This window comes from Gouania willdenowi, chromosome 22 (genome assembly GCF_900634775.1).
Source record: "Gouania willdenowi chromosome 22, fGouWil2.1, whole genome shotgun sequence".
NCBI lineage: Eukaryota > Metazoa > Chordata > Actinopteri > Blenniiformes > Gobiesocidae > Gouania > Gouania willdenowi.
The window spans coordinates 3,607,655-3,634,283 of NC_041065.1; the positions used below are offsets into that span (position 1 = coordinate 3,607,655).

General features: G+C 37.7%; 2 protein-coding genes across 5 annotated transcripts in view; one reads left to right on the top strand and one right to left on the bottom strand.

The window, feature by feature from the left end:
* LOC114455908 (uncharacterized) overlaps nt 1-11,370 on the bottom strand; it is an 18,215-nt gene extending 6,845 nt beyond the window's left edge. For 3 of the 4 annotated variants that reach the window (XM_028437214.1, XM_028437213.1, XM_028437211.1), the window contains exons 1-9: nt 11,248-11,370; nt 10,209-10,322; nt 7,366-7,413; nt 7,099-7,263; nt 6,227-6,309; nt 5,182-5,285; nt 2,656-2,758; nt 2,448-2,586; nt 1-65 (exon numbers count right to left, since the gene is read on the bottom strand). The exon at nt 1-65 is cut by the window's left edge and continues 25 nt beyond it. In XM_028437214.1, coding sequence (XP_028293015.1) covers nt 1-65; nt 2,448-2,586; nt 2,656-2,758; nt 5,182-5,285; nt 6,227-6,309; nt 7,099-7,263; nt 7,366-7,410 — 704 coding nt within the window. In that variant the 5' untranslated portion in view covers nt 7,411-7,413; nt 10,209-10,322; nt 11,248-11,370. The remainder of the gene's footprint in view (nt 66-2,447; nt 2,587-2,655; nt 2,759-5,181; nt 5,286-6,226; nt 6,310-7,098; nt 7,264-7,365; nt 7,414-10,208; nt 10,323-11,247) is intronic. The other variant, XM_028437212.1, reaches the window with a different exon arrangement.
* A 2,951-nt stretch (nt 11,371-14,321) lies between these two features.
* Nucleotides 14,322-26,587, top strand: cdkn3 (cyclin dependent kinase inhibitor 3). The gene is made up of 9 exons (XM_028438424.1): nt 14,322-14,378; nt 16,877-16,928; nt 19,888-19,974; nt 20,070-20,125; nt 20,203-20,247; nt 20,668-20,890; nt 24,528-24,559; nt 24,639-24,742; nt 26,381-26,587. Coding segments are annotated over exons 2-9 (642 nt in total). The 5' UTR covers nt 14,322-14,378; nt 16,877-16,926; the 3' UTR covers nt 26,474-26,587.
* The last annotated feature ends 42 nt before the right edge of the window (nt 26,588-26,629 follow it).

Genomic DNA, 26,629 nt, shown 5'->3' on the forward strand with positions numbered 1-26,629 from the left:
AACTCCAGGAAGAGAAACGATGCCAGAGTGCTGGTGTATCCCACGTACAGGTCTGCAAACGCTGTCTGCACAAAAAACCCACAAACACACACACATTCTACACACTGTGGTGTTTTTTTCACCTTCACTTGGATTCTTACATTACACATACATATACATATACATATACATATACATTACAGTTTTTATAGTTCTACTGTTAACAAGCATTAGTCGTAACTGAAGTCACATGTTCAAAACCCTGAACACTGTCTGTAAAACTCTCAGTCCATGTGAACTAAACTGTGAATCACTTTTCATTGTTTTCACACAAAATACGTTCAGTGACGACAGTCACCAAAACTCATGAATCCAGTCACTAGTTATTATTATTATTATTAATTATTGATTATTATATTTAAGTGAATGAGAGTGAGTGGTTGTCTGTCTGTGTCACCCTGTCCAGGGTGTACCCCCGCCCAGCGCCCAATGAGAGCCGGAGATTGGCACCGGCAGACCCCCGCGACCCTGAACAGGAATAAGTGGGTCTGAAAATGAATGATTATTATAATCAGTTCACCACCTGCTAAACACTTAAGGTGTATTGACTGCTTCATATGATATTCATTTAATGCAATATACATTTGACCTAGATTTGAGTGTTGTCCTGTTGCTTGAACACGTTTTCACAATTAAACCACAGAAGCACTGCTGTGCTTCTGCAAAGTATAGTCAAGTCACGTAACTGCGCTATGCTAAATGCTATATGTAAGTTCACAGCACATTAGTGAATAGATGACACGTGACTGCTGCTGCTACATTCTTTAACTAGTGGGCGGGTGACAGCGCTAGAGATCATAGAGAAACTTTGTTTTGAGGAAAAACGACAGCTTATAAAAGATGGAGACCAACACCTGAGATACCAGAGCTTCAGCAAAGCTAAGGTCAGAACATGTTTCATACTTTTCACAGTGAATGGAACAAAAGGAAGGATTGACTTTGTGGATGCTCCTCACTGAGGCTGTTCTGAGTTGTTGTTGTTGTCTTTTTCTCCATGTTTCTGTGTTTCCAACACAAACAACAGATGTGCTGTCGTGTCATGAGATATATCTTGTTGGGAGAGTATGGAGGCTATATTAAATAATTGTTTATGTTTCTTTAATGGTGTTTATGATGTTGATTTTGTTAATTGGCTAAATGCTTGTTCATGTGGATCTTATTGGGTTTTTTCTTTCTTATTATGAATTTTATATTTTGATAAGTGCATTGAGATGATTTTGTTTGAAATTGATTTATACAAATAAAATTGATTTGAATTGAATTTACACTTGACAGCAGAAACATATGAAATTGTCATTGGTGGTCTCGATTTGCAACGTGCCTACCCAACCCTAGTGGTCACGGCACGTCACTGCCACAGTGCATACCTAAAATATGTCCCCATATACAGTAGTATACATCCTGGTATTTCTCACTTACTCAATCTTTTCATACTATCTAATGTGAATGCACTACATACTTATTTAGACGTTACACTACTTCTACAGCGCCTCCTGTTGGCGACTTTGTGTCTTTAAAGTGCGAATGATCAGATTTGGAGTTTAGTTTAGGTTTGAGCTCTGTGTGCTCTTGTTTTTGTGTCATTCTCTGTGTTTAGTTTGGGGGCCGTACAACATTATTCTGAGGCCTGCATGTGGCCCCCAAGTCACCACTTTTTCCATATCTACTCCAGTGGGCGTGCACTGTAGCGGTTCCCACTCAACGTTCTTGAAGCCAAATTACGGCTCTTAGGGGTGTTTCCATCTTGCAAATTTGACATCATTTGGAGCCAGAGTTTGCGCAGTAGGGTGCGGTGGGAGGAGCCTTGGTAACATGCCCCACCCATTTATCGTACTGCCCTGATGACTTACGCAGCCCAGCCATGAACATAAATATCTTTCCCACTGGAAAATCTACCAACGTCTTGTTCAGATCATAGAGGTTAGTACAAAACCACCATTTATCTAAACGTACTCTATTTAAAAAGTAAGAAATTCACGCGTCTCAGCTTTCCTTCACGACGTAACTGCTGTTCACAAAGAGAGCTACGCAAGACCCGCAACTGTCAATCATCATATTTGTTGTAAAATCCCATTTTTCAACCTCAAATAACTTATTTAAAACAAACTTCACAGAAAAATGATCACTTGAACACAATGTATGGTGATAATAACTAATGATCACAGCAGAGTCTAGGTTTGGAAAATAGTGAAGTGACGAGTATTTTAACTTTAGAATTTGACCCACATCCCATCTGTTATCATTGAGGAGGCGGGGTTTATGACCCATACTGCAGCCAGTCAGCAGGGGGAGCTCTAAAAATAAAAGCTTCACTCCACCGGGGAGCTTGTCCCATCCATTCTTTTTACAGTCTATGGTTCACACCCATAGTATTTCTCTGTGACATCACAAACAGTGGGAGGACTTACGTCGTTCTGGCCAATCAGCTGCAGCAGTAGATCTCCGAGCAGAGACTTCCAGTGTTCCGCAGACAGTCGCTCCTGCAGAGTGTTTCTGAACAGCAGGTGGCGCTGTAGCAGCTCCTCCACAAACTTCACAAAGTTCTGACTGACATGAACAGATCCATCAGAGGGCTCCTCTGTGTGTGGGTGAAGGTTCTCCGTCATAAACACTTACGGTGGTTCTGCTACTGTCCTGTACGTGTCGTACAGCTGGTTCAGAGTGGACACATACTCCCACTCTGAGTGCAGCAGCTGCATCGCCACCTGATGTCGAGCATCTGCAACACCAACACTTTGTCAGAGGTGAGAGTAACTCATTACAAGTACTCATGTTACTGTAATTCAGTTGTTTTTACATGTACTTGTACTTTTTGGAGTATTTTTCTAAACCAGTAATTTTACTTGTACTTTACTTTACTTTACTTGTAAGTTTTAAATAAAGTAAAGTTATTCATTACATTTCTACACTCAACCGTTACTGAGTAAATTGATACTTTTTGTTTTAAAATAATTAATGGATATTGTGAAACTACAAAAAATGAAATGACCAGACAACAATCACATACATCACATCATAGCCAACCAATCAGATTAAAGACACGCCAAAACAGCATTGAATGCTTGTTATTTTCTCAGTTTTATTCAGTTCATAAACGTATCCATACTTAGAGACTGAGAATGTTTTTTTTTTTTTAATTTTATTCGTTGGTGTTATTTTATTTAAAAAAATAATTGTACATTTTGACAAACCTTTTATTTTATGCAGATGCCTTTGTGGAAAATAAAGTAAGTTCCAATTGTGCAATATTGTGTTTCCTTCTTTTTAAGTTTATACATGAGATGTTTACTGTATGCAAGGGAAAATAAACGGTAAAATACAGAGAAAACAATGGAGGAAATAAACAAAATAATAATAATAAAAAAATAACATTAAAAATACAGACATTTTCTACAAAAATACACAAAGCCATGACAAATAAACACAAAAATGACATAATAACCCATGCATAAACACCAAATGACAACAAAAATAAGCAAATAACAGAAAAATTACACCAATTACTCCAGAAACACACCAAACAGATGGTTCCCTCTGCTGGCATTTATTTATTTTCAGTGACGTGCCGTCAGGGTAGGCAAGGTAGGCAGTGCCTACCCAAGGGTGAATTGATATTTTGATTATTTGTTTTAATTATAATATAATTATAAATTAGAGAGCTGCCTTTGGACGTAACCGCGCAATGCTAAATGCTATACTAAGTTCATAGTGCATTAGTGAATTGATCCCATGTGGCCGCTGCTGCTACGTTCACTAGCTAGCGGGCGGGATAACACTACAGTCAGGATGACAGCGCTAGAGACGATAGAGAAACTTTGTTTTGAGGAAAAACGACAGCTTATAAAAGATGGAGACCAACACCTGAGCTACCAGAGCTTCAGCAAAGGTAAGATCAGAAAATGTTTCATACTTTTCACAGTGAATGGTACAAAAGGAAGGATTGGCTTTGTGGATGCTCCTCACTGAGGCTGTTCTGAGTTGTTGTTGTTGTCATTTTCTCCATGTTTCTGTGTTTCCAACACAAACAACAGATGTGCTGTCGTGTCATAAGATATATCTTGTTGGGAGAGTATGGAGGCTATATGAAATAATTGTTTATGTTTCTTTAATGGTGTTTATGATGTTGATTTTGTTAAATGGCTAAATGCTTGTTCATGTGGATCTTGTTGGGTTTTTTCTTTCTTATTATGAATTTTATATTTTGATAAGCGCATTGAGATGACTGTTGGAAATTGCTTTATACAAATAAAATTGATTTAAATTGAATTAACACTCGACAGCAGAAACATATGAAATTGTCATTGGTGGTCTCGATTTGCAAAGTGCCTACCCAACCCTAGTGGTCACGGCACGTCACTGTTTATTTTGTTTGTTTGTTTGTTTTTCTGTGAACAATCAAACTCCCAGGTTCCTAAAGTGGGGTACGGATATGTAAATTGTGGTAGGGAGTATGTAAATTAACAAAAAACATTGGAAACTAGAATATAAATAGACCAGCAGTCAGGAGCCAACTGCATTGCCACAGATGACACATTAGCCCCAGTTAGACTGCCTTCTAGTGGTGATCATCAAAAAAACTACAAATATGGCGAAGGCGACATTGCTTTATGCTAGCTAAATGTGCTTGATGCCCTTTGCCACTATGTATTTCTGAGAAAGTGGATTTTCAGCTTTGACAAAGATGAAAACTAAATATTATAGAACAAGAGAAAGAGATTCAGCCAAACATTCCAGAGTTCTGTTCATCCTCTCAACCTCACACTTAGAAGTTGTAGCAAGTTGTATTTCACAGTTTCATGGTGATGAATATGTTATATTACTGCTATATGTTCAAACAACAAATGTTTAGTAGATTCATTTAACGAAAACAAAGAGAACATTATCACTGAAAATTAATTTCGTTAATTAAGTGATGATTATGAATACGATGCTTTCTTGTGTGCTTACAGATTGTTATTATTATATTATTATTATATTGTTCCTCAACAGGATAGGTAAATTCAGTGACAAATTTCACTGTAGGGCTACATTTGGACCTATCTTAACATTTAGGTAACAATGCATTATGGGGGACTGCTGTGGCGTTACTAGTTGTTTCCTGTGTTAATGCTCTGATGATCACATGTTTGTGAATCTCCTGACCTGTGCCTTCACTGAGCCCAGCTTTGAGTCCCTGCAGGAAGCAGTGGAGGAGCAGTTTTCCTCTGGACGCAGCAGTGGATGGAGCATCCTCTTCTTCATCATTACTGCACAGACATCAGACAACACGTCTGTGTGTGCAGAAGTATGCTCATGGATCACTAAAGACTGATTCCATCTGTGATACTGAAACATCTGGAAAAGCTGCAATAGAGTAACGTTTTATCAGATCATATAGAAATCAGCCACCGCTCAACTATCACCCATAAGTCATTGCAAAGCTGTAATTCAGTAAGGATCGCTTTAGTCAAATAGCTTTATTTAGCATGCATTTTAGATTTGATTCTGGGACTTCTCTGCCCTTTCCAGCAGCTGCGTGGCTCCCATTAGCTTTTCCATGAGCTACATGGAGAGGCATAAGCAGAGAGAGCGGTCAACAGGACCCCCTGGAACAGAGGCACAAATGTTTAGATGGAAACAAAAGACAGTGTTTCATTAGAAAGAAGAGGAGGAGCCAGGGTGCTGATGGATGGAAGTAGGCGTGTTGCCGTGGTTTAAATGCAGCACTGAGACCAACTGTAACCAATGGGAAGAATAGAACATGATCAGCTGGATGATTAACTGATTAGGGGGTGGATGCTGTTAGTTGTTAACAGCTACTGACTGGACTAGCTTGAATTCCGTGCCTGCCTGAACAAACCTGTAGCAGTTCACCAAGTTTTATTTTTTAAAGTGTTTGAAATGGTTTCAGTGATTTTCAGTGTATGCTAATAAAAAAAAATAAGAAAGGAATGGGTTATTGAGTGGTGAAATGATAAACAGGGTCAATCATTCCAGATTCAAAAAAATGTTTTTGTTGTTTTTTTACAGAATAAATGTGAAAAAGGCTTTTTCCTAAACCTTCAAATGTTATCATGTTGTCTAGAAAAAGTGTAATTGATAGACATTTATGGACCAAACATGTTTGTGAGCATCAAGGTTTTAGAGATGTCATGAATCCATTTGTGTTACAATAATTGTAAAACTTTTGTAATTTATTTTATTTTACCTCTGTTTCTGCTTTTTTACTTCTTGCTGGTTTCTGTTACTGTACAACTGCACCATGTGACTTCTCATCACGCCCAGTTCCTCCTGTGAGAGAAACACACACACACACACACACACACACACACGCACACACACGCACACACACGCACACACACACACACACACAAACCAAAAAATGATTCTTTTCGGAAGGAATAACAACACAACATGCAGCAAAAGAAGTTAGAAAATACAAAAAACAACAGAAAAATAAAAACAGGAAAAAAATTAAAAAAATACAATACACGGCGAGAAAAAAGAAATACAGTATATGAAAAAAGAAATAGATGAAAAAAAAAAAACACAAAATACAGAGCAGATTAGAGCACAATATACACAATGATAAAAAATATTACATAAAATAACAGAAAAACACACAAACATGAGATGAAAATGGACAAAAACACAAACAAAAGGGCAACAAAAAGTGAGTCAAATTTAAATAAAATATGTATATATAATTTTCAAATATACAGTGCACAAGACAATAAAAACACACCAAACAACAACAAGATTTCACAAAAACACACAAAACCATAAACACACTATGACTAAAACAAACTCACAATGACTGTGTAATTCTCTGATTAGTCTTTATTCTAATGCTGACATAAATGTTGATCATGTGACCCTCAGATCAGATTCAGTCACACATTTGTGGCCCCGCCCCCTGTGGTCTAAGTTGCCTATCTATTTACAGTATGTATTTCTCTATGGTTTATTAGACAGGTACATAGACTGTGTCTGATGCTTATTTCTAACACTTGTTCCTAGAAGGTCTTTCTCTTCTCACGTCCTCTCTGTGTCGTGGCCCTGCTGTGGGATCAGTTTTACCCTCAAAGCCTCGACCAGAGACTCCATCCTCCGTGCTTTCTTGTGACAGCTCCTCCTGTTCTCCTCCATCTCCTCCCTCAGGTACGTGTCTCCATGCTGGATGTGGCTGAGCTCCAGCAGAGCACTGCTGAAGCCCATCTTCAGCTCTGACACCATGCACTGGAGCTGAAAGCAAAGCACAAAGCTCAGCTCCACAAGCCTCGATTCAATCCTCAGCGTGGCATCATCATCATCATCATCATCATCATCAGAGCCCAGAGCAGATACCTTAGAGATCTCATTGACGAGCTCGGCCTCCTGGGGCTTCATCATCACCTGAGTAACACAAACAAACAGAAACACACCCCATCTATAAGAAGCTCTCAGTCACGTCAACAGGAGCATTTCCAGATAGCATGAAAATAGCCGCAACGAGATTTCATTTCAGTTTCATCCCGTCCAAGAAAATATGAAAAGACAATCACATATAACACTTATAACACAGGAGAGAGAGGACTGTGTTTTGCCACAACGGCGGCGCCCCGTATTTGATGAAAAAAAAATGAGATAATATCAGAAGGAGAGGTGAGGGGAAAAGGCAGGTTTTAAACTGAATTCCTTATTGGGGAGGACAGTTTAAAACTAGGAAAAAACCTAGTTTTTTAGTGCGTTCAGATGCGTACATGCACAAAGCAAAACACAGTCACAAAGAGCTCGAGACCATAGCACATATGGCGGGTGGGTGGTGGGTCTGGAAGAGGGGTGTTGGGGGCGAGGGCCAGGGCGGAGAGGAGGAGAGGATTTCCTGCGTGCAGCCACTTCTGGGTACTCCACAACGCCTTTCCTGTGGGTCCTGTGATGGGATGGGGGGGGACTGCTTATGAGGGGTTTGAAATATAATCCCTTAGCTTCATTTCTGAAAAAACCAGATGATGTGTGATGACTTTGAATACATCAGTTGAGAAACAAAAGTTCCAGGTGGCAGTGGGGGGAGAGGAGCCTGGGGGTGAAGGCAAACTATAGACCAATATCATTACTTGTAGTTCTCAAAGATTTTGGAGAATTTATTTTAAGACTGAGCAAATGAATAATGCTGAGTAAGAGCTAATCGGGTTTCAGGTCCAGTCACTCAACAACATCCACAGGAATAATGAATTTAACGGTGGAAATTTGAACTGTCATTGATAATAGACATGACCAAGTCCGTGTTTTAGTAGATTTTCAAAAAGCCTTTAACACATCAAATCATACAAAAATACTAGATATCATGTACAAATATGGTATAAGAGGGGTTGTCATGTGAATGTTATCTAGCTATAAAGACAGGAAACAGTTGGTGCACATTAATAGTATAAAATCAGATGTTTGTAATATCAGTTGTGGGGTACCCCAAGGGTCTGTCCTTGAACCTTTACTTTTTCTGATTTATGAGAATGAAATTGTGTCAGCGTCATATTTACTTGAGTGTATATTATTTGCAGATGACACTACCTTATTTTAAAGGTGAAAAATATACAATATCTTAGAAGTTGTAGAGAACGACTTTAGGAAGTTTAAAAAATGGTTTCTTACAAATAGTTTGGTCAAACTAAAATTTTGGTCAAAAAGCATCAGATATTGAGGCTTATTTTTTATTTATTGAAGGAATTCAAATACAAATAACAAATGCGATTAAGTTTTTGGTTGTTGTGATAGATGATAAGTAATCATGTAAATAGCATATAGATTACATAAAAGTAAAAAATGATTTCCACAAGGAGTCACTGAATCAAAAGTTTTTGTACATATTGTGTAACTCACTGATTGTTCTGTATCTGATTTATTGTATTCAAGTGCCTGTAAATCGTACACAAATACAATTTTTATCTTACAGAAACGAGTGCTGAAAATTATTAGTGGAAGTGGATACAGGGAACATACAAACAATATTTATACAGTAAAATCTCCTACAATTTCTAAATTTGGTAGAATACAATATTATAAAAAAAATAAAAAAACAGGTACAAACTCATTTAAAAATGTTCCCCTCAAATCTGCAAAAAAAGAAGAAGAAAAAAAAATCAAAAGAGACAAAGTAATTATAATTGACAAGGAATAGAGATGTTAGAAAATCCCAGGTTGAGAACAGTGACACAATAGAGTTCAGGGGGTCAGACTATGGAACAATCTAAATGATGACATCAAATGATCAAAATCAATAAATATGAATGTGAATGTATTATGTTGAAGAAATATGAGACAGAAGTGTAACTGTATTGTGGTTTTACATGAGTTGTGACAATGACTTTTGTTGCAGTTTGCCTTTGTAATGTAATGATGTTTTTACGGAGGGGGCGGATGTTATCAGCTTGACTTCTTTCTGCTGCTTGTCAGGGCAAAATTGTTAGTTATGTTTATTAACATATTTACTCATAGACCTTATTCTTTTTAAGGCTTTAAGTTGAGACTTTTCATTTCTGCTGTCTCATGTTTTCTGCTCTCTTCTCGAGGTCAGCTTCCCAAAACACATCTTATCCCTCAGACACAGAGGCATGACACACTCACATGCCTACACACACTCACATAGTCACACATACACACCCAATACACATCCATTCATACACACAAACACCATACACGCACACACCTCCAACACTCACGACAATCAGGAGATACCAGAGAACTGGTTGTTTTGACCTAAAGAAGAAACTGTCTCTTTTCACTCTCTTCTTTCACCTCCACCCTGTCCTCTTTATCTCCTGGGGGGAGGAGGGAGGGGGACTGAGGGGGAATATACATGATGAGTTAGAACTGTGGGCCACTCTGTCATCGGACGTCCGCCCGGGCCGTCACTAATTTTGTCCATCTTTGTACTCTTTTTTATTTAGTTTTATCATAAACCTTTTTTATAAAATCATCAATGCCTCGCCTGGACTCCATCACTCAACCAGAGCAATAAATCATGTCTCCAAATGAGGTCAACCGCAAATTTGCCGTGACATGCTTTTCATTCATCTTTTTCTTTTTTTACAATGTGGAGGAGAAAGAATTTAGTTCCACTGTAATGTTTTGAATGGAATAAAAAAAAAAAAACAAGTCAATGAGGAAAAGCAAAAGAAGAGCACTTGTTTGTTTGTGTGTTATCTACTCACAGGTTGCCCTGCCAGCCGTCCCTGTGTGTAGGAAGTGGACAATTCTCCAAAAAGCTGCAGGAGATGGAGCTGCCAACGTCTCTCCCTGTGTGTCCACTGACAGAAGGACAAGCTCTGGTCAGCAAAGCAAAGGAATCTTTGTCATATACTGTACAAAACCTCCCTGATCCTAACCACACATAGAGACTCCATCATGGAACACAAAGGCATATGTGATTTATCTGCAACCTTTACTCTACAAGGAACCATTTAACCTCATCTCACCTGGATTAAAGTCATCTGGAGCCAAGAAAATAACATATCAATGAAGACAATACAGTGAATTCAATTATATAAAGTTAAAATTATATAGAATAATGTTTGATTTGATTTATTTATTTCGATCATGTAAATGGCAACTTAAAAACAGTTTAAAATAAAATAAAATAAACTAATATCAAGAAATAACAACAAAACAGTATCTTTCATCTTCAAATTCTCACACATCTCAGTTTACATGAGCACAATGTTATATAAAGAATATATTTTTTTAATTAATGTATATGAAAGGCTACAAAAAGTAACATGAATATGATAACACATGATCATGTGATCAACACATGTTAATTACTCATTTCTTGCCACACATAAAACATACATATTTAACCTGTACATTGGTGGTTAAATGAATCTGTTCCCACACAATTAAAATCTCTATTTTCTTCCAGAATAGTGTTTATGTTGGTTTAATTATCTTACCAGGGATTTAAAACTTAAGGTTAGTCACAGGTGCAGGAAAGTTGATGGTCTGTAGATGTTGCAAATTGTTATATCTTGATTTTATTTGCTGTCAATGTCATTAATCGTTAACAGACTCCGTGAAAAAAATTACAACTCTTTATTTCAATATATTTTTTAAAAGCTATAGGGAGCCATTGCAAAAGAGTCAAAGAGCCACATGAGGCTCCAGAGCCGCAGGTTGCAGACCCCTGACCTACACAAAGCAACGCATAAAAGACATCAACAATCCCCAAAATGAGAGAAACAGAGTTTAACTCACCTCAGTTACAACATGAGTGCTGTATACGTTCACATCAGATTAGATCAACTGAAATCCTTCATAGTGTGGGTGGATCCTCCTTTACTGGGACGTAGACGAGTGAGTGAGAGGCTGGAGCTGCTCTGTGAGCAGGAGTGAGTGTGTGTGTGTGTGTGTGTGGGTGTGTGTGTGTGTGTGTGTGTGTGTGTGTGTGTGTGTGCGTGTGTGTGTGTGTGTGTGTGTGTGCGTGTGTGTGTGTGTGTGTGTGTGTGTGTGTGTGTGTGTGCGTGTGTGTGTGTGTGTGTGTGTGTGTGTGTGTGTGTGTGTGTGTGTGTGTGTGTGTGTGTGTGTGTGTGTGTGTGTGTGTGTGTGTGTGTGTGTGAGTGTGTTTAAGGGTTGCAGAAATGAAAACCCAAAATTCAGTCTCAGAATAAAAGAATATTTTAAACAGAAATATCAGGCTTGTGAAAAGTGCCTCTCCACTCAATGAGTTCTCTTTTGTATAATTGTTGTTAATGCGTGTATTTGTATTTATATGAAGTTATTTTGTGTATTTTTTCTGTCATTTTGGGTGCATTTGTGGTCATTTTCTGTATTTTAATAGTGTCTTTTTGTGTTTTGTTGTATGTCTGGAAACTTTTTGTATATTTTGCTGTCATTTTGTTGTCGATTTGCGTATTTTTAACCCTTTTGTGTATTTTTGTTGTCATTGTGTGCGTGTATGTTTTTTTTTTGTCATTTCGTTTGTTGAGTGAATATAGTGAAATATTTCAAGCTTTTAATTCTTAAAATTTTGAAGATTAAAGCTGATATCCAGAGTTTCTTAGAGGACGTCTCGATGTCCCGCCCTCAACAGCTCCACTTCCTCCCCCTGCCTATGCAATCTACCAGAAGCCACGCCTCTACTTTTCTGCACGCGCATCGCGGAACATAACAAGGTCACATTGATATATGTCTATGGGTCATGTAAGAGACAACATCATATTTACCTGTTTGCTGTTGTGACGCGTGGCCTTGTTTCCGTGCAACAGTTCCGCATGTACTTTGATTGACAGACTCAAAAACAGGAAGTGGAAGCCTATTGGCTGGGCGCACTAGGCGATCGTTTCCATTTGTATAGTGGTCTATAGGACGAAGGAGGGACTTATATACATTATAGTATATGAATGACCACCAGCAGTAGACCATAGTAAAAGACTAGTTAGGGATTTTTTCACATTTCAAAAGAGTCAGACATAAACATAGATTTCTCAGAACGTCTGGATATCAGCTTTAAGTCTTACACATAAATTCAGTGTCTCTGAAAATTTGAATATTACGTCATATGTCAGTCCCTGAAGAATCTTCTAAATTCCTTGATTTTGCGACCAAATTTTTGTGGAATCGTTTGTGGGAAAGCTCTGCATTTTAGTAAAAATTTTCCTGTAAACCAAATTAGAGGCTCTGAAGGCCTGGGTTTGGCCCCTGGGCCTTTAATTTGTGACGTGGGGATTAGAAATTATGCTTTTGAAATGCAGAAGTAGTAAAACCTTTGACAAAATAGTAATATTAATACATTTATCCATCAATGGCTAATAGTTTTACTCATACAGATTTATTGTGTTTGTACGGAAGCGAATTAGGGCCAATTTTGATGGAGAAAATAATGTTGGGCAAATCAAGAATAAAGTTGAAATGTCGAGAAAAAAGTTGAAATATAATGTCGAGATTAAAGTTGAAAAGACAAGATTAAAGTCAAAATTTCTAAAATAAACTCAAAATACAATATCTTGATAAAAGTCAGAGGTTTGATAATAAAGTAAAATCTACAGAGGCCGATTAGGGCCAATTCACCTTATACAACAAGAGTCTCCATCTAAACTGTCCCTAATGTGTTTCCGTAGCTACTCAATAGCCACAGATGGACTGAATGTTTCCACCTCTTCTAAACATTCACTGGTTTTTTTCCTTCTGAAAAGATTACATTTTTAACAATATTTTTTCAAAGTCCTTAAAAAAAGAAAGCTACTGTGTTTATGAGCTAAAAGAGAAATAATGTCTTTGTTATTAAATCCAACTTCGGAGCATAGTTTAACGTCTTCATCGATACACAGCCACAATCTGCTATTTGTTGTCGTAGCTGGTAAATTGGCCCTAGTCAGCTTCTGTAGATTTAACATTAGAAAGTGTCTATTTGTACAGTTGCCGTATGGACAACCCCCGGTGCTATTGGTACGGTTACCAAAGTACACATACGTAGTGTCTTAGGGTTAGGGTTATGGTTAGGTTATAACCCAATATTGCAACAATTTTAAGGGTTAGGGTTAGATTTAGTCTTAGTCTTAGTCATAGTTACGTGACCTAAACTGGTCAATGACTGACCTATCACGTGACCAAAACTGGCCAAATAGAGGCGCTGCTTACGGATAGAATGTCAGTATATTAATACGGCAACCGTACGGATAGCCACTGCCTAAACTTTATTAGCAAACCCCCAACTTTTATCAAGATATTGTTTTTTCAGTTTATTTTCGAAATTTTGACTTTAATCTTGTCTTATCGACTTTAATCTTGTTTTATCGACTTTAATCTTGTCTTATCGACTTTAATCTTGTTTTATCGACTTTAATCTTGTTTTATCGACTTTAATCTTGACATTATATTTCAACTTTATTCTTGAACTGTCAACTTTATTCTCGAAATGTCAACCTTACATCTTGACATTTCGACTTTATTCTTGATTTGCTTAAAAGTATTTTTCTCCATCAAAATTGGCCTTAACCTGTATTTTGTACCCCTGGTATTTTTATTATTATTTATTTCATAATTAATTAATTAATGTATTTTCTTGATATAAATCTTTCATCCTTCTGTAAAATGTTTTCATTTATTGTTTTTTTTATTTATTTATTTACTGGTTTTTAATAAAAATTGACATTGATAAACATAAAAAACACAATTTATTTTCCTTTTTTTTTTTTTTTTTTTTTTTTTAATGTATTATCCTCGCATTCACCCCGCCCCTACGGTATGTACCTGCCAAAGAATCGAGCACTCAAAGCGAAAGTGGGCGGGGTTTAAAGGAAATCCGTGGTTGTGATTGGCTACAGGCAGCAGTGAGTTTTCAAACAGCTGCAGACTGAGAGCTGTCACAGACACAGACACACAGACCGGTGAGTAACACACATACATACACTCATATTTAACACTTTAGGACCAACTGTTTTCCTTTTATCTGCTTATTAAAACTACCATCTACCGTTTTCTCTGCTGTTTGAGTTACGAGCTTTGTTTGTGTGCCGTGTAAACCGCTCGGCTAACGTTAGCTTCACACTTTGTCTGATTATTATTATTTATTTTAATCTCCTAAAGCCACTGAAATGCCAACTATTACAGCAATTCTTACTTTTAAATAAATCATACATTTTACGTATGACGTGAGAGATTTATGAGTTTGTGCAAAATGTAGCTTTTGTTTTGGCGCAAAGGATCACATTTAAAAAATATATTTAAACTTCTATCTAATAAACATGAAGTTATACCTTGATTTTATTAAACAAATGTAATTTATTATTACCGGTTATTAATTTCCTTCATAGTTTTATTTAATACACTTTGTTTTTTTAGCCAATAAAAAACAGGGCAGTAGCTATGCGTACGGTTGCCGTATCAATATACTCAATTCTATCCGTACGCACCGCCCCTATTTGGCCAGTTTAGGTCACGTGACTAAGACTAAACCTTACCCTAAACTTAACTTCAACCCTAACCCTAAAAAATGTTGCTATATTGGGTTATAACCCTAAACCTAACCCGCTACGTATTTGTACTTCGGTAAACGTACTAATAGCACTGGGGGTTGTCCGTACGCCAACCGTACAAATAGACACTTTCTAAAAACAGCAACGTGATGACGACAAAAAATAAATAAAAAAACAACACTTTTGCAACATTAAATGCAATCAGAACTGATTAATATGATCAGGCTCTGCCATTACATATTGGCTGTGGCTATTGATACGGAAACGTATGAATAGACACATGAATAGTTCTGTCAGTTTTATTTTTAGCTAACCCGCTAACCTTTTTATTTTAACCCTATCCCAGGAAATACCCTAAAATGTGTATTTTTAAAGGTGAAATTTGCCGTGTTAAATATGTTAAAATGAAAAAATACATTTGACAAAAGCGGGATTTGAACAGCAACGTGATGACAAAAAAAAACTGTTTTGCAAGACTAAATTCAATCAGAACTAATTAATATGAAGTGGATAATTGTAATGTGAGAGGGTGAGACATGAGGCTCGGCCATTAAATATTAGTCAGCTAATATATAAAAATAACATGTCAACTATAATTTTTCCTGCCTTTGTTCACTGAATTAAAAACACTGATAAAGTGAAGATTGAACAACATTATTTGATATCCAAAAAGTTTCTCAGATTTTCTGTTATTACAGAAATACGGAATTCACTTCCTGAAACAGAAATAACAATATTATTATCATTTTGTTTTTAATTTATTAAAATAAAAACTAAATAAATAAAGGGGAAACTACCATGTTACACTGAATATATCTTCACATGCAAGTTTGGGAAAATATCACACATTTACACAGAGTTCGTCTTCATAAGCGTGTTGATTCAAATTAGAGGCTCTCAATACATATATATTAATGTAAAACCTAACAGATACTAGGATAGTAATGATCCATCAATCTATATCAATGCATCGATTAGTCAAGACATGATTCAACCAAATCGATGGAAACTCAAGCTATCGATCAACACTAGTACAGTGGTTCTTAAATGTTCAGCCCATTAAAGTGGCCAAAAACGGACAGAAAAATGCTTCAAAGTGTCAATATTGGAACAATTATTAGGACAAATTAGTTTAAACTGGCAAATTATGGGCATGTCAAATCGTAAATGTGGTAAAATAAGCATGAAATATGGTAAAGAGGTTAAAAGTGACAATAAGGGGTCAATATATGTGACCTTGGGTGGGAAAAGTGGTGGAAAGGGTTTGAAAGTAGAAAAAATGTGCAGAAAAGACGTTGAAATTTGATGGTGAAGTGTCAGAAATGGGAGTAACGTAGCAAAAATGCACTAAAATGAGCAAAAATATGGCAAGAAAAACAGATGAAAATAGGTTAAAATATGGCAAGTTTGGTGTAGTGGTGGAAAGTAGGGTAAAAATAAGCAGAAATGGACTCAAATTGTTCAAAAAATATTCTTAGATTCTTGAAGTTATCTCGCGACCCCTAATGGGGTCCTGACCCCAAGGTTTAGAAGCCCTGCTCTAGGATACACCTTTTTGGTAAGAAGAATGGTTTTCGTTTAAATGTGTAAAACATTTTGACAATAAAGTTGTCCAAACATGTTCTAAATGGATCAAAGGCCCCTGAATTGAAGCAAATCAAAATGGAACTGTGGCAGACTTTGTGATATAAGCAAGTATCATATTGTTGTCCAAAGAATGGATATCATACCATCATTAAACCATCACAGATACAAAGTGCTTTCTTACAATTGTTTTTAATAGAACAATTATAACTGACCAAAGTCTATCAAAGTGTTGAGATGTAATTAATTTTATTTTATCATTTGAAATAACTCAAGCTGAATACATAGATTGTAAATTAAAGTTGTATAAACTTTGTCTTTGACAGATATGATGTTGTAAGGAAAGTGTGTCTACACCGTCTACAGAGGAGACTAAATGTAAGGACTATTTTTATGTATTTCTGTTTTATTTACTATTTCAGTTTTTATTTTAGTCATTTTGTGTGTTTTTGGAGTCATTTTGTGTATTGTTGTCATTATTTTGTGTATTGTTGTCATTATTTTGTAGTTCTTCTTATTATTTTTCTTCCCCAACTCCTTTGTTGTAGAACTCCTCCTATGCTATTAATGCAGCACTAATGACACGTATGTCTCATCTTTCAAGGATGATTTGTTTACATTTTTGGAGCCAAAATGTCAAGGTCACGTCAAGTGTGAAACACCAACATTTTTCGTATTTCTATGAATATTTATCGCAACAAGTTCAATGCTTACATTTATGAAAAGCTCATCTCAAGTGAAGTATTTTATTTAACTGGACCAAAGCTGTACGACATACCGGTAAAAAGATTGGTAGGGGTCAAAGTTCATGACGTCACAAAAAAACCAAAATGTTTTTCCTATAACTTGGCCACAAATTGAGATACAGTGCTCAGACTGGTACCATTGAACAACATTTCGTTTCAATGTGTGACCTTGGTTTTCGCTCAAGGTCATGTTTAAAGTCAAGGTCTGTTTTTTTTTTTTTTTTTGCATTATATAACTTGTCAACAAATATAACTACAGGTTGTCATTTTCTCCAATTTTCAATTGCCAAATACGTATTTGTCTTGTGAATACAGGTCTTGTCTAATTTCCTGTTGTATTTGTGTATTGTTAGTCGTCTTGTTTAACTTTTGGCTAATTTTGTGTGTTTCTGTTTCCATTATGTGTATTTTTGTTGTCCTTTTGTAAATCTCTCTTTTATCTTTGTGTATTTTAAGTCGACTTGTGTGTGGTTTTGTTTTTGTATATTTCATTTGTCATGTTATGTATTTTTGTTGTCCTTTTGTAAACCTTTGTTATTTTTGTGCATTTTAAGTCATCTGTTTTTGTATTTGTGTAGTTTTTCTATTGTCGTTATGTGTATTTTTGTTGTCTTTATATAAATCTCTCTTCTATTTTTCTGTATTTAGTTTTTTTGTGCATATTTCTGGGTTAGTGTTAACTCTAACCCTGGGTTTCTATCTGGCTCCGCCCACCTGAACACCGCTTCTCAAGGAACACATTAATTTACCTTGACACTCTGACACACATTCGTATCATTACACACTGCAGACGTGCTCACATCGTTACTAATGTTATGCTGCTTTATGTTTTTTTGCAAACAGTTTTTTACAACATTGGGATACAGAACTATCAGAAAGGTTGCTCTACATTAAAACACCTACTGCCGTCTATAGTAAAGTCCCATAAATACAAACCTGTTGCAAATGTAAAGGGGGCGATGTGAATTTAAATGAATACACATTTATACCCTTCAATATGATACAACAATTTAAAAAATCTAAATGTGGTGAGATGATGACCTAAATATGCATTACTGTTCTGAATGATGTTTTTATATTTCATTTTCAGCTGCTGCCAAGTGCACTTTTCTCCTGTCAAATTGACCCTAAATGAACTGAAATTTTTAACCAACTCCTGGGCAGCTGCGACGGTGTTACCTTTACCTCTGGGAATGCGTTCACACTTTAGCGACTTTGGCGACTACATTACATTCCATGTTCCGTGATTTCTAGACAGCCCAAAAAAATCACATCACCGCCTCCTTTCCTTCAGCCCGCCTTCATTCACGCATACGTGCATTTGGTCTATCTTACGCGCTGTGGGCGTGTCAGCAACCTGGACCGGAGAATACGCATAGAAGAGAAGCGCTTAACTGCAGGCGCGCAAAAAAGCACTTAAGTCCAGACGGTAGAATAGACCCCTAAGATTGCAGCAATGATTAGTGCACGTGCAGAACTGGTGCAGACCGTCCTTATTTAAATGAGCGTTTAGTATGTGTTGTGTTGAACATGGAGGGTGAACATGAGTGCGTGGCAGCAAAAAATAAAAATGTGAAGCAGCAGAATTGGAGTTGTTAGTAGAGGAAACAAATAAAAAAAATGGATGAATTACAGCAGATAGATATTCTTTATTCACCCCACAGTGGAGAAATGTGCATGGATGTGACGGATGGGTGCATGTGTGCGGCTGATTGCGCGCATGTGTGTGTGACAGTGATCCACGGAGGAGAAATGGATGTACGTCCAGCTTTTTTTCTCTCTCACACACACACACACACACAACTGGAGCCTTTTCATCTCTGCTGTGTTTTTTACTGCAGCGATGATCTCTGCGTGTGTTTGCACTTGTGTCTCAGTTGTACTATTTTTCCCTACTAAATCACCGCAAACAGTTCCAAATTTCATGAATTGCATTGTTCTCCCTGCATAAATGTATTTGCATTTCCTCCTCCCTTATTTTTGCTCCCCCTGGGAGATCCGCCTACTATGCATATTCATTAGGGTGAAACGCGCTAAATGGATTGAGGGTGTATTGGGAAGAGCAGCGGCAACACACTCCTGATTCCCTGGGCTTTTTTTTTACTCCTTATTAGTACGTTTTAATACCACTAAACCTTTAGTGAATCTGCCCCTCAGAGTTTATTGACCAACGTCACACCAGCTGTAATGGAACCAGATACTGTACTCAGTTTCCCATCGCGATTGATGTTGACCCAGAGTTTATGGATAGACTCAGGAGTTTGTTGAACCTCCTTTCTGAAATACCCCCCTTGTGTCTTTTCAGGTTTTTCTGTTGTCGTTTTGTAAAATACTCTGTTCTTTTTGTGTATTTTAAGTGTAATTTTGTTTATTTTTGTAGTTATTTTGTGTTTTTCTGGGGTTTTTTTGTCGTCCTTTTGTACATATTTCAGTAATTCTATGCAGTTAGCGTCCTTTTGTTGGCCTTTTTTGCCCATGTGTGCTTTGATTCATCTAGTCTACAGCTCAGACGCACGCACGCACGCACAAACACACACACACAGTCTTCCAGGTTGTGTTCTTTGAGTTAAAGCGTTTCTTTGTGTTTGTAGGGCTTCAGCATTTCGGGGAAGTGACTTTGATTCGTCTTCAGACGAGGACGTGATAGATGAGCAGCTGACGCCCTTTCACATCTCTTGGTGAGTCTTATTAGATAGTGTGTCTTCCTTTTTGTTGTCAAACACACACACACAGAAATGCAGATATGTCTTCCTGTTTTTTGCATTGCTTTCAGGCTGCCTCTGTCCATCATCGAGTGCTCCCAGTGTCTTGGAATATGTGCACTACCAGGTAAAGTCCCAGCACGGAGCCAAAGAGCAGCTTTCCTAACAGTCTAATCAACTCTTCTGTGCTTCAACTTTTTAAAGGCTGCAAATATAAAGAGGTCCGCAGGAACCTGTTCAAAGATGTTGGTAAGACACAACACGTACACACACTAAAGGATTCAGTTTGTGAGCGACTGTGAAGGTCTTTGACGTGCAACATTGACCTTGTTTTATTCATAGAAGGACCGGCTGACCCACCGCTGTCTTATTTATCTAGAAACAGAAAGAAAGTTTATTTGAAGAAGACAAATCTTGAAAAAAAAATGGCTCTCTAAATCAGGGGTTCTCAACCTTGGGCACTGGGAGGGGGTTCAAGAAACTAGGAATATATTTTTAACAATTTGAGCCCATTTTTGCTTATTTTTACAATTTTTTTTTTGTAATTTTGCATGTTTATTTGGGTCATTTTGTGTGTTTGCTTTGGGGTCCGTCACCAGTTGCCAATACCTGTCCTATAGAATATTTCCTGCTCTGTGCGTGAGCGGCCGAGATGTTTTGTGTCATCAGATGAGCTCCACCACCAGGGGGTGCAGGACGTGTTTGTGCTGTGCACCGTAGGAGAGCTGGTCCACTACAGGGTGCCCTGCCTGTTGGACGTCTACCAGCAGAGAGGCTTCACAGTCCATCACAAGCCTTTCTGTGACGGAGAAGCTCCTGAGCTGCAGCTGTGCTGCGAGATCCTCGACGAGCTGCAAGAATGCCTCGAGAGGAAAAGGATCACGGTGATCCAGTGAGTTTCTTCTTCTGCTTTTAATTGTGCTCAGGTTTGACCTCAGTTGTTTAACTACATTTGTAATCACAATTGTTCAACTCTTTCTTCTGTTTTTATTTGAGCTGTTTTCCTTTTAAAAAAACCAACCCACACAGAATTACCTGATCAGATGAGGATGTCCTAATTATTTTCACAACATTTTAGTGGATTAGGGTAAATTTTGATGGAGAGAATAATTTTGGGCAAATCAAGAATAAAGCCAAAATGTCGAGATTAATGTTGAAATTGAGTGTAAAGTTGAAATATAATGTAAAGATTAATAAACCCAAATTACATTAGTGTGATAAAAGTCAAAAGTTTGCTCATAAAGTCAAATCTACGGAAACTGACTGGGTTCACCATATACGACAACAGTCTAAACCGTCCCTAATGTGTTTCCGTAGCTCCTCATTAGCCACAGATGGACTGAATGTTCCACCAAACTTTACTGTTTTTTTCCTTCTGAACAGATTAAGTTTTAAGATTACGACCGTGTTTATGAGCTAAAAAAGAAAGAATCTGTTATTAAACCCAACTTTGAAATATAATGAAATGCAGTCATCAATACACGGCCACATATTGTCATATGGTGAATTGGCCCTCGTCTGTATCCATAGATTTGACTTTATGAGCAAACCTTCGACTTTTATCGCATTGTGTTTTGAGTTCATTTTCGACATTTCGACTTTATTCTTGATTTGCCCAAAATCATTTTTTGCAAAATTAGCAAAAATTAATTTCCGTATAAAATTGTGCCAATCTTTCCATCCAGTCTTTTGTTAAGTCAGCTACTAAAATGAATAGTGTGGACCAGTGGTCCCCAACCCAACCACTAGATCGTGGACCATTTGGTACCGGGCTGCAAAGAAAATGTAAGGTTTTAAAAATGATTTAATTTGATTTATATTTATGTTCTTGGATTGTATCTAAAGGTCCAGTCTTGTGCTCTTTTTCACCCATATTTGTTCTAAGAACCCCAACAACATCATATTTGAGGTTTATTTTCCCAAACTTGCCTGTTTTCCAGAGTTTTAGCCTCTGAAAAGTCGCTTTCAGAGCGCTCCTAAAAACAGGCTGTTTTTTTGGCGTATGCATGAGTGTATGTAAACACTCGCGCTGCTTCAGGGTGTGTGTTTATTACAGCAGCAGCAGTAGATTATTAACAGTCTTCCTTCTCCTCACCTCTACTGACCATAGAACTAGTCCATTTAAGACGATAGTCCATTATTTTGTTCAACCGTTGCTTCACATTGGGTCACAAACAGCTCATTCCATAAAGGCAATACAATGTGGTGTAACGGCTACTAAAAGTGAAACTGATTGCGTGCTCTTCAGTTAATCTACATACTGGATAACCTATACAGTATACTGAATGTAAATATATTAACTGTAATATCAACCTGCCGTCGCTATGTTTGTTTTAGCTGTGAAGTAGTTTGAGAGGGAGGAGCTCACATTCTTTGGTAAGGTAGGAGGTGCCAGGATTGTCAGGAGGAGGAGTTAACGCGATGTGACATCAATACGCGAGAAAAATCCAACTGGCCTGTTTGGAGCTGACTTTTTACAAAATGTGGAAAAACAAGGGAGGAAACAGAACAGAGCAGTCAAATGTGCAGCCATCACTGATCATGTGAACAGTTTGAGAAAATAAAGGAATGATGTGAGAGAAATACGTAAAGGAGTGAGGAGGTGTGCTGACTAAGCGACTCTGAAAATGGATAGATGGATGGATGGATATGTGTGTGTTTCTGCTGGAACACTGGGTTGTGAATGTGTGCTCATGCCTGTTACCGTGACGGCAGACCCGCAGGGTTAGGGTTAACCCTTACGCTGCTGCTGCTGCTGAGGTGTCACTGATGGAGTTGCTTTGTTCCAATAGCATTTCATGTTTGGTCCTGGTTCTCATATGGTCAAACACCGCACCATGCTTCACTTTGGGACCTACATTTTATAGAGGACCAGAGTTTGTTTGTTTGCTCCTCACCAGAGTTTCAGTGACATTTCACAGAGTATCTGAGGAAGTGAAGCATGGTGCAGAGCAGAGAGGCATGTGTGAAAGAACCCTTAGTCAGCAACAGCAGGTATGACAAAAACATTTATTATTAACCAATGAGTTACAAAATCTTAATCAGAACAATATTTGATGATTTCATTAAATGAATAAAAATACATTATAAAAAATGAAAAATAATGTCAATACATCCAATAAAATAAAAAATATTTTTAAACCATAATATAACCACTAGTTTAACTTGAACATAAGCATGATTCAATCAGAGATTAAAATGGTGATCATTACCTAAATGAAATAAATGCATTTTTAAAATGAATGAATTGAAACCGACCAGTCAGTCCTTCCAGTTTCTGTGAATAACTGTGCTTTAAACCAGTGGTTCTCAACCTTTTCAGCCCGTGACCCCCAAAATAAAGGTTTCAGAGAGTGGGGACCCCCACTGTAGCTGAAGGTGGAGACAGGACCACCTATAAGGGGGAATAAAGGGGAGAGATTTTTGGGGTCCATCCATAAAGTCAGTAAAATGATGGTCCATTGTTCTATGAATCTGTGATAACCACATTTATTTATTCATCTGAATAATATCTACTGTTAACCAGGAACATTTATTATTATTATTATTATTATTATTATTATTATTATATATAGATGCAACTCATTGTTTTAATCAGAAATAAAATGGGTTAAAAATGATTAAAAAAGGTGGAAAAGTTGGTGAAATGGGATTTTAAAAAAACACAGAAAATGGTTAAAAGTTGCAGATTAGAGTGGATAAAAACAGACATAAATATGATTAAAAAAGGTTCAAAGTGTCAATATTTGAACAAATGGTTTAAACTGGCAAATAATGTGCATGACAAATTGTGAATGTGGTTAAAATGACAAAAATAAGCATGAAAGAGGTTAAAAGTGACAATAATGAAATATTTGTCTTGGTTCATCTTCAAAAACGACTCTTTCATTGAATGTATTTATTTTTTGTAATATATTCCACTTTGATTGCTCATTTTTACCCTAGTTTCTTCTTTTTCATATAGTGTAAAACACCCCATGTTTTGTTGTGTATGTTCTGCATTTGTGTTATTCATTTTGACTTTATTAAAAGAAAAGAAAAGGAGGATCACTTGAGGAATAATATCAAAAATGCATTAAAAGGAGCCAGAAAAAAGTGATAATAGGTTCAAATATGGCATGTTTGGTGGAGTTGCAGAAAAAGGGTAAAAATAAACAAAAATGGGCTCAAATTGTTTAAAAAATATTCAGTTTCTTGAAGGCATCTGATGACCCCCTACCAGTGTCTCCATATGGGGTCCTGACCCAGAGGTTGAGAACCCCTGCTCTGAAGAGAAACTAAACTGCTGATTACAAATATAACTGTATGAAGTAGTGTTATTGAATGATTCTAGTCCAACTCTGGACATTTTAGTAAAAGTATTTAAATTGTGTATTTAGTCGTACATTGTCAGTGACGACAGCTGAAATCAGCAGCATTTTGTAGAATTTAGAGGTTTAGTTTCTCTTGAGTTCTGTAGTTCATAAATGTAGTGAGATTGTGATTGGTTGCATTACACAGCAATAAAACGAGGCTTTTTGTGTTGACAGCTGCTACGGAGGGCTGGGACGATCAGCGCTGAGTAAGAACCACTTCCTCTGATTTAATATGTTGCATGTAGGTTGGTTTCTCTCTTAGTTTGTTGTTCTTGTGTTGCTCAGTTGCCGCCTGTCTGCTGCTGCAACTCTCCTTACTGCTAACAGCCAATCAAGCCATTGAGATCCTCCGGGAGCTCAGAGGAGGAGGAGCCGTACAGACGGTTAAGGTAAGACCTTTAAAGCTGCAGTATGTAGAATCATGAGAAAAAACCACGCTCCCCCCTCCCCGAACCAAAGTTAACCGGTATTCTTGTGAACGTGCACAGACGTGGAGCCGTCTCTCACTGTAGTGGGAGGGAGGGGCTGATGCTTCAGCTCTACAGACAATGAAGGACGACGGAGTTGTCACTTGAAGTCGCTTAAAAAGTTCAAATTTTTGAGCAACGAGGTCACGCAGGACCTAGTTCCCAGAATTGCGTAAGTCGGGTTGCTTGATATCGCGTCATTTACATTGATTTTAAATGTAATGTAGTCGCTTCAGTCGCATTCGGTGTGAACGCACCTTTAGAAGCTGTTTGTTCCTCTCCTCGGTCTTCCTTTTTCCTCTTGGGGGGGCGGTATGTTGGCGGTGGTCTTGGGGTTGGGATCGGCGGCGGGGTGCGCTGGATGTTTGGCTCCTTGGGGCTTTTTCAGATGTGTATGTGGGGGGCGGTGGCTGCTTCTCAGCCTGGGATCTTGGGGGCATCTGGGGGGCTGCTCGGCCGGGGGTGGGGGGTGGCCTGGGGCTCCCTGGCCCCCACTCTTTCTGCTGGCCTGGCTGCATCTGCGGGCCCCGGGCGGCTCCTGGGTTTGCAGTAGCGGTTTTTGCACATACACTGGTCTACGATGCACTGGCACGCCTTGGGATGTGGGATAAAACTCATACTGGGTTTAACTTTAGACACGTTAATCCCAAATACCTGCTTTAGGTACTACCACTCACTCATTCCCCCTGTTCACAGCCACCACCATTATAGCTAAGCTTCACACTTGTCACTATACTGGCTTGATTACACAACATAATAAGCACAATATATTCTACAACTTCACATCTCACCCTCACTGTAAAATAATCTATTCTTCCCCACCCTTTCTATTTCCTACCTTGAGTTTCTCCTGCTCCCTTCCCCCACCACCCCCTCACCTCGGGGTAACACTGCTCTCCCTTTTTATATCCTCCCTATAATAAAAGGTTTCTTACCTTTCCTTACTGAGGGCTGGTGATGGTCACAATTATGCAATAAAATAAATTAATTTATTTCACTGCAATAACAAAACATGCTTTGCTGTCTCAAAATGATTGCACTTCTTGTAGTGTTGACCTTTGACAGCATGTGCAGACAAATGGGAGAAAAAAGTAAACAGATCTCTGATTGGCTGAAATCTGACGTCACGCTCCTGGATTTCTGAAGGTCATTTACAAAGTTCACTGTCCACGCCAAAAAGAAATGTACATACTGCAGCTTTAACCTTCACCAATTCTGCTGCCATTTATTATTTAAAGGGATCCTCAACTGTTTTAACAAATGTGGTGGAAAACCTTTGAAATGTCCTTATTAGAAAATGTTTGTCTAACAAAACACACTATTATGCACCATATTCGTTCAATCGTGATTTCAAGATGGAGGAACACAGGCTGTAAAACTGTAAAATTTTTAAAAGTTAATAAAAAGAATATGGTGCATAATAATGTGTTTTGTTAGACATAGATTTTATAATTAGGACATTTTGAAGGTTTTGTGCCAAACTTTTAAAAACAGTGGAAGATCCCTTTTAAGGTGAAATAAAGGCAATTAGTAAAACTTCTTTTTTTTTTTAATTTGCAGCAATACAACTTCATTCAGGAGTTTCGCTCAAAGTATGCAGACTACTTGGAAAGCAAAGAGGCGGCAGCAGAGGAGCGTTCAGTGTCTCGATGATCACATGGTCTGTTATTAGTCGTTGAATGATCCACACCTTTTAATGGAAATCTCAGATCACTTTCTTCTTGCTGTATGTGAACTTTGATCTAAACAATGAATGAATGAATCATCCCTGAAAGCCTCTTCTCAACTTTTTACAACTGCATGTTTCAA

Coding starts and splice junctions, on each gene's coding strand:
- cdkn3 (XM_028438424.1), top strand. Junction 20,248..20,667: donor GAACCTGTTCAAAGATGTTG/GTAAGACACAAC, acceptor TTGTGTCATCAG/ATGAGCTCCACCACCAGGGG. Junction 24,743..26,380: donor GAGCCGTACAGACGGTTAAG/GTAAGACCTTTA, acceptor TTTAATTTGCAG/CAATACAACTTCATTCAGGA.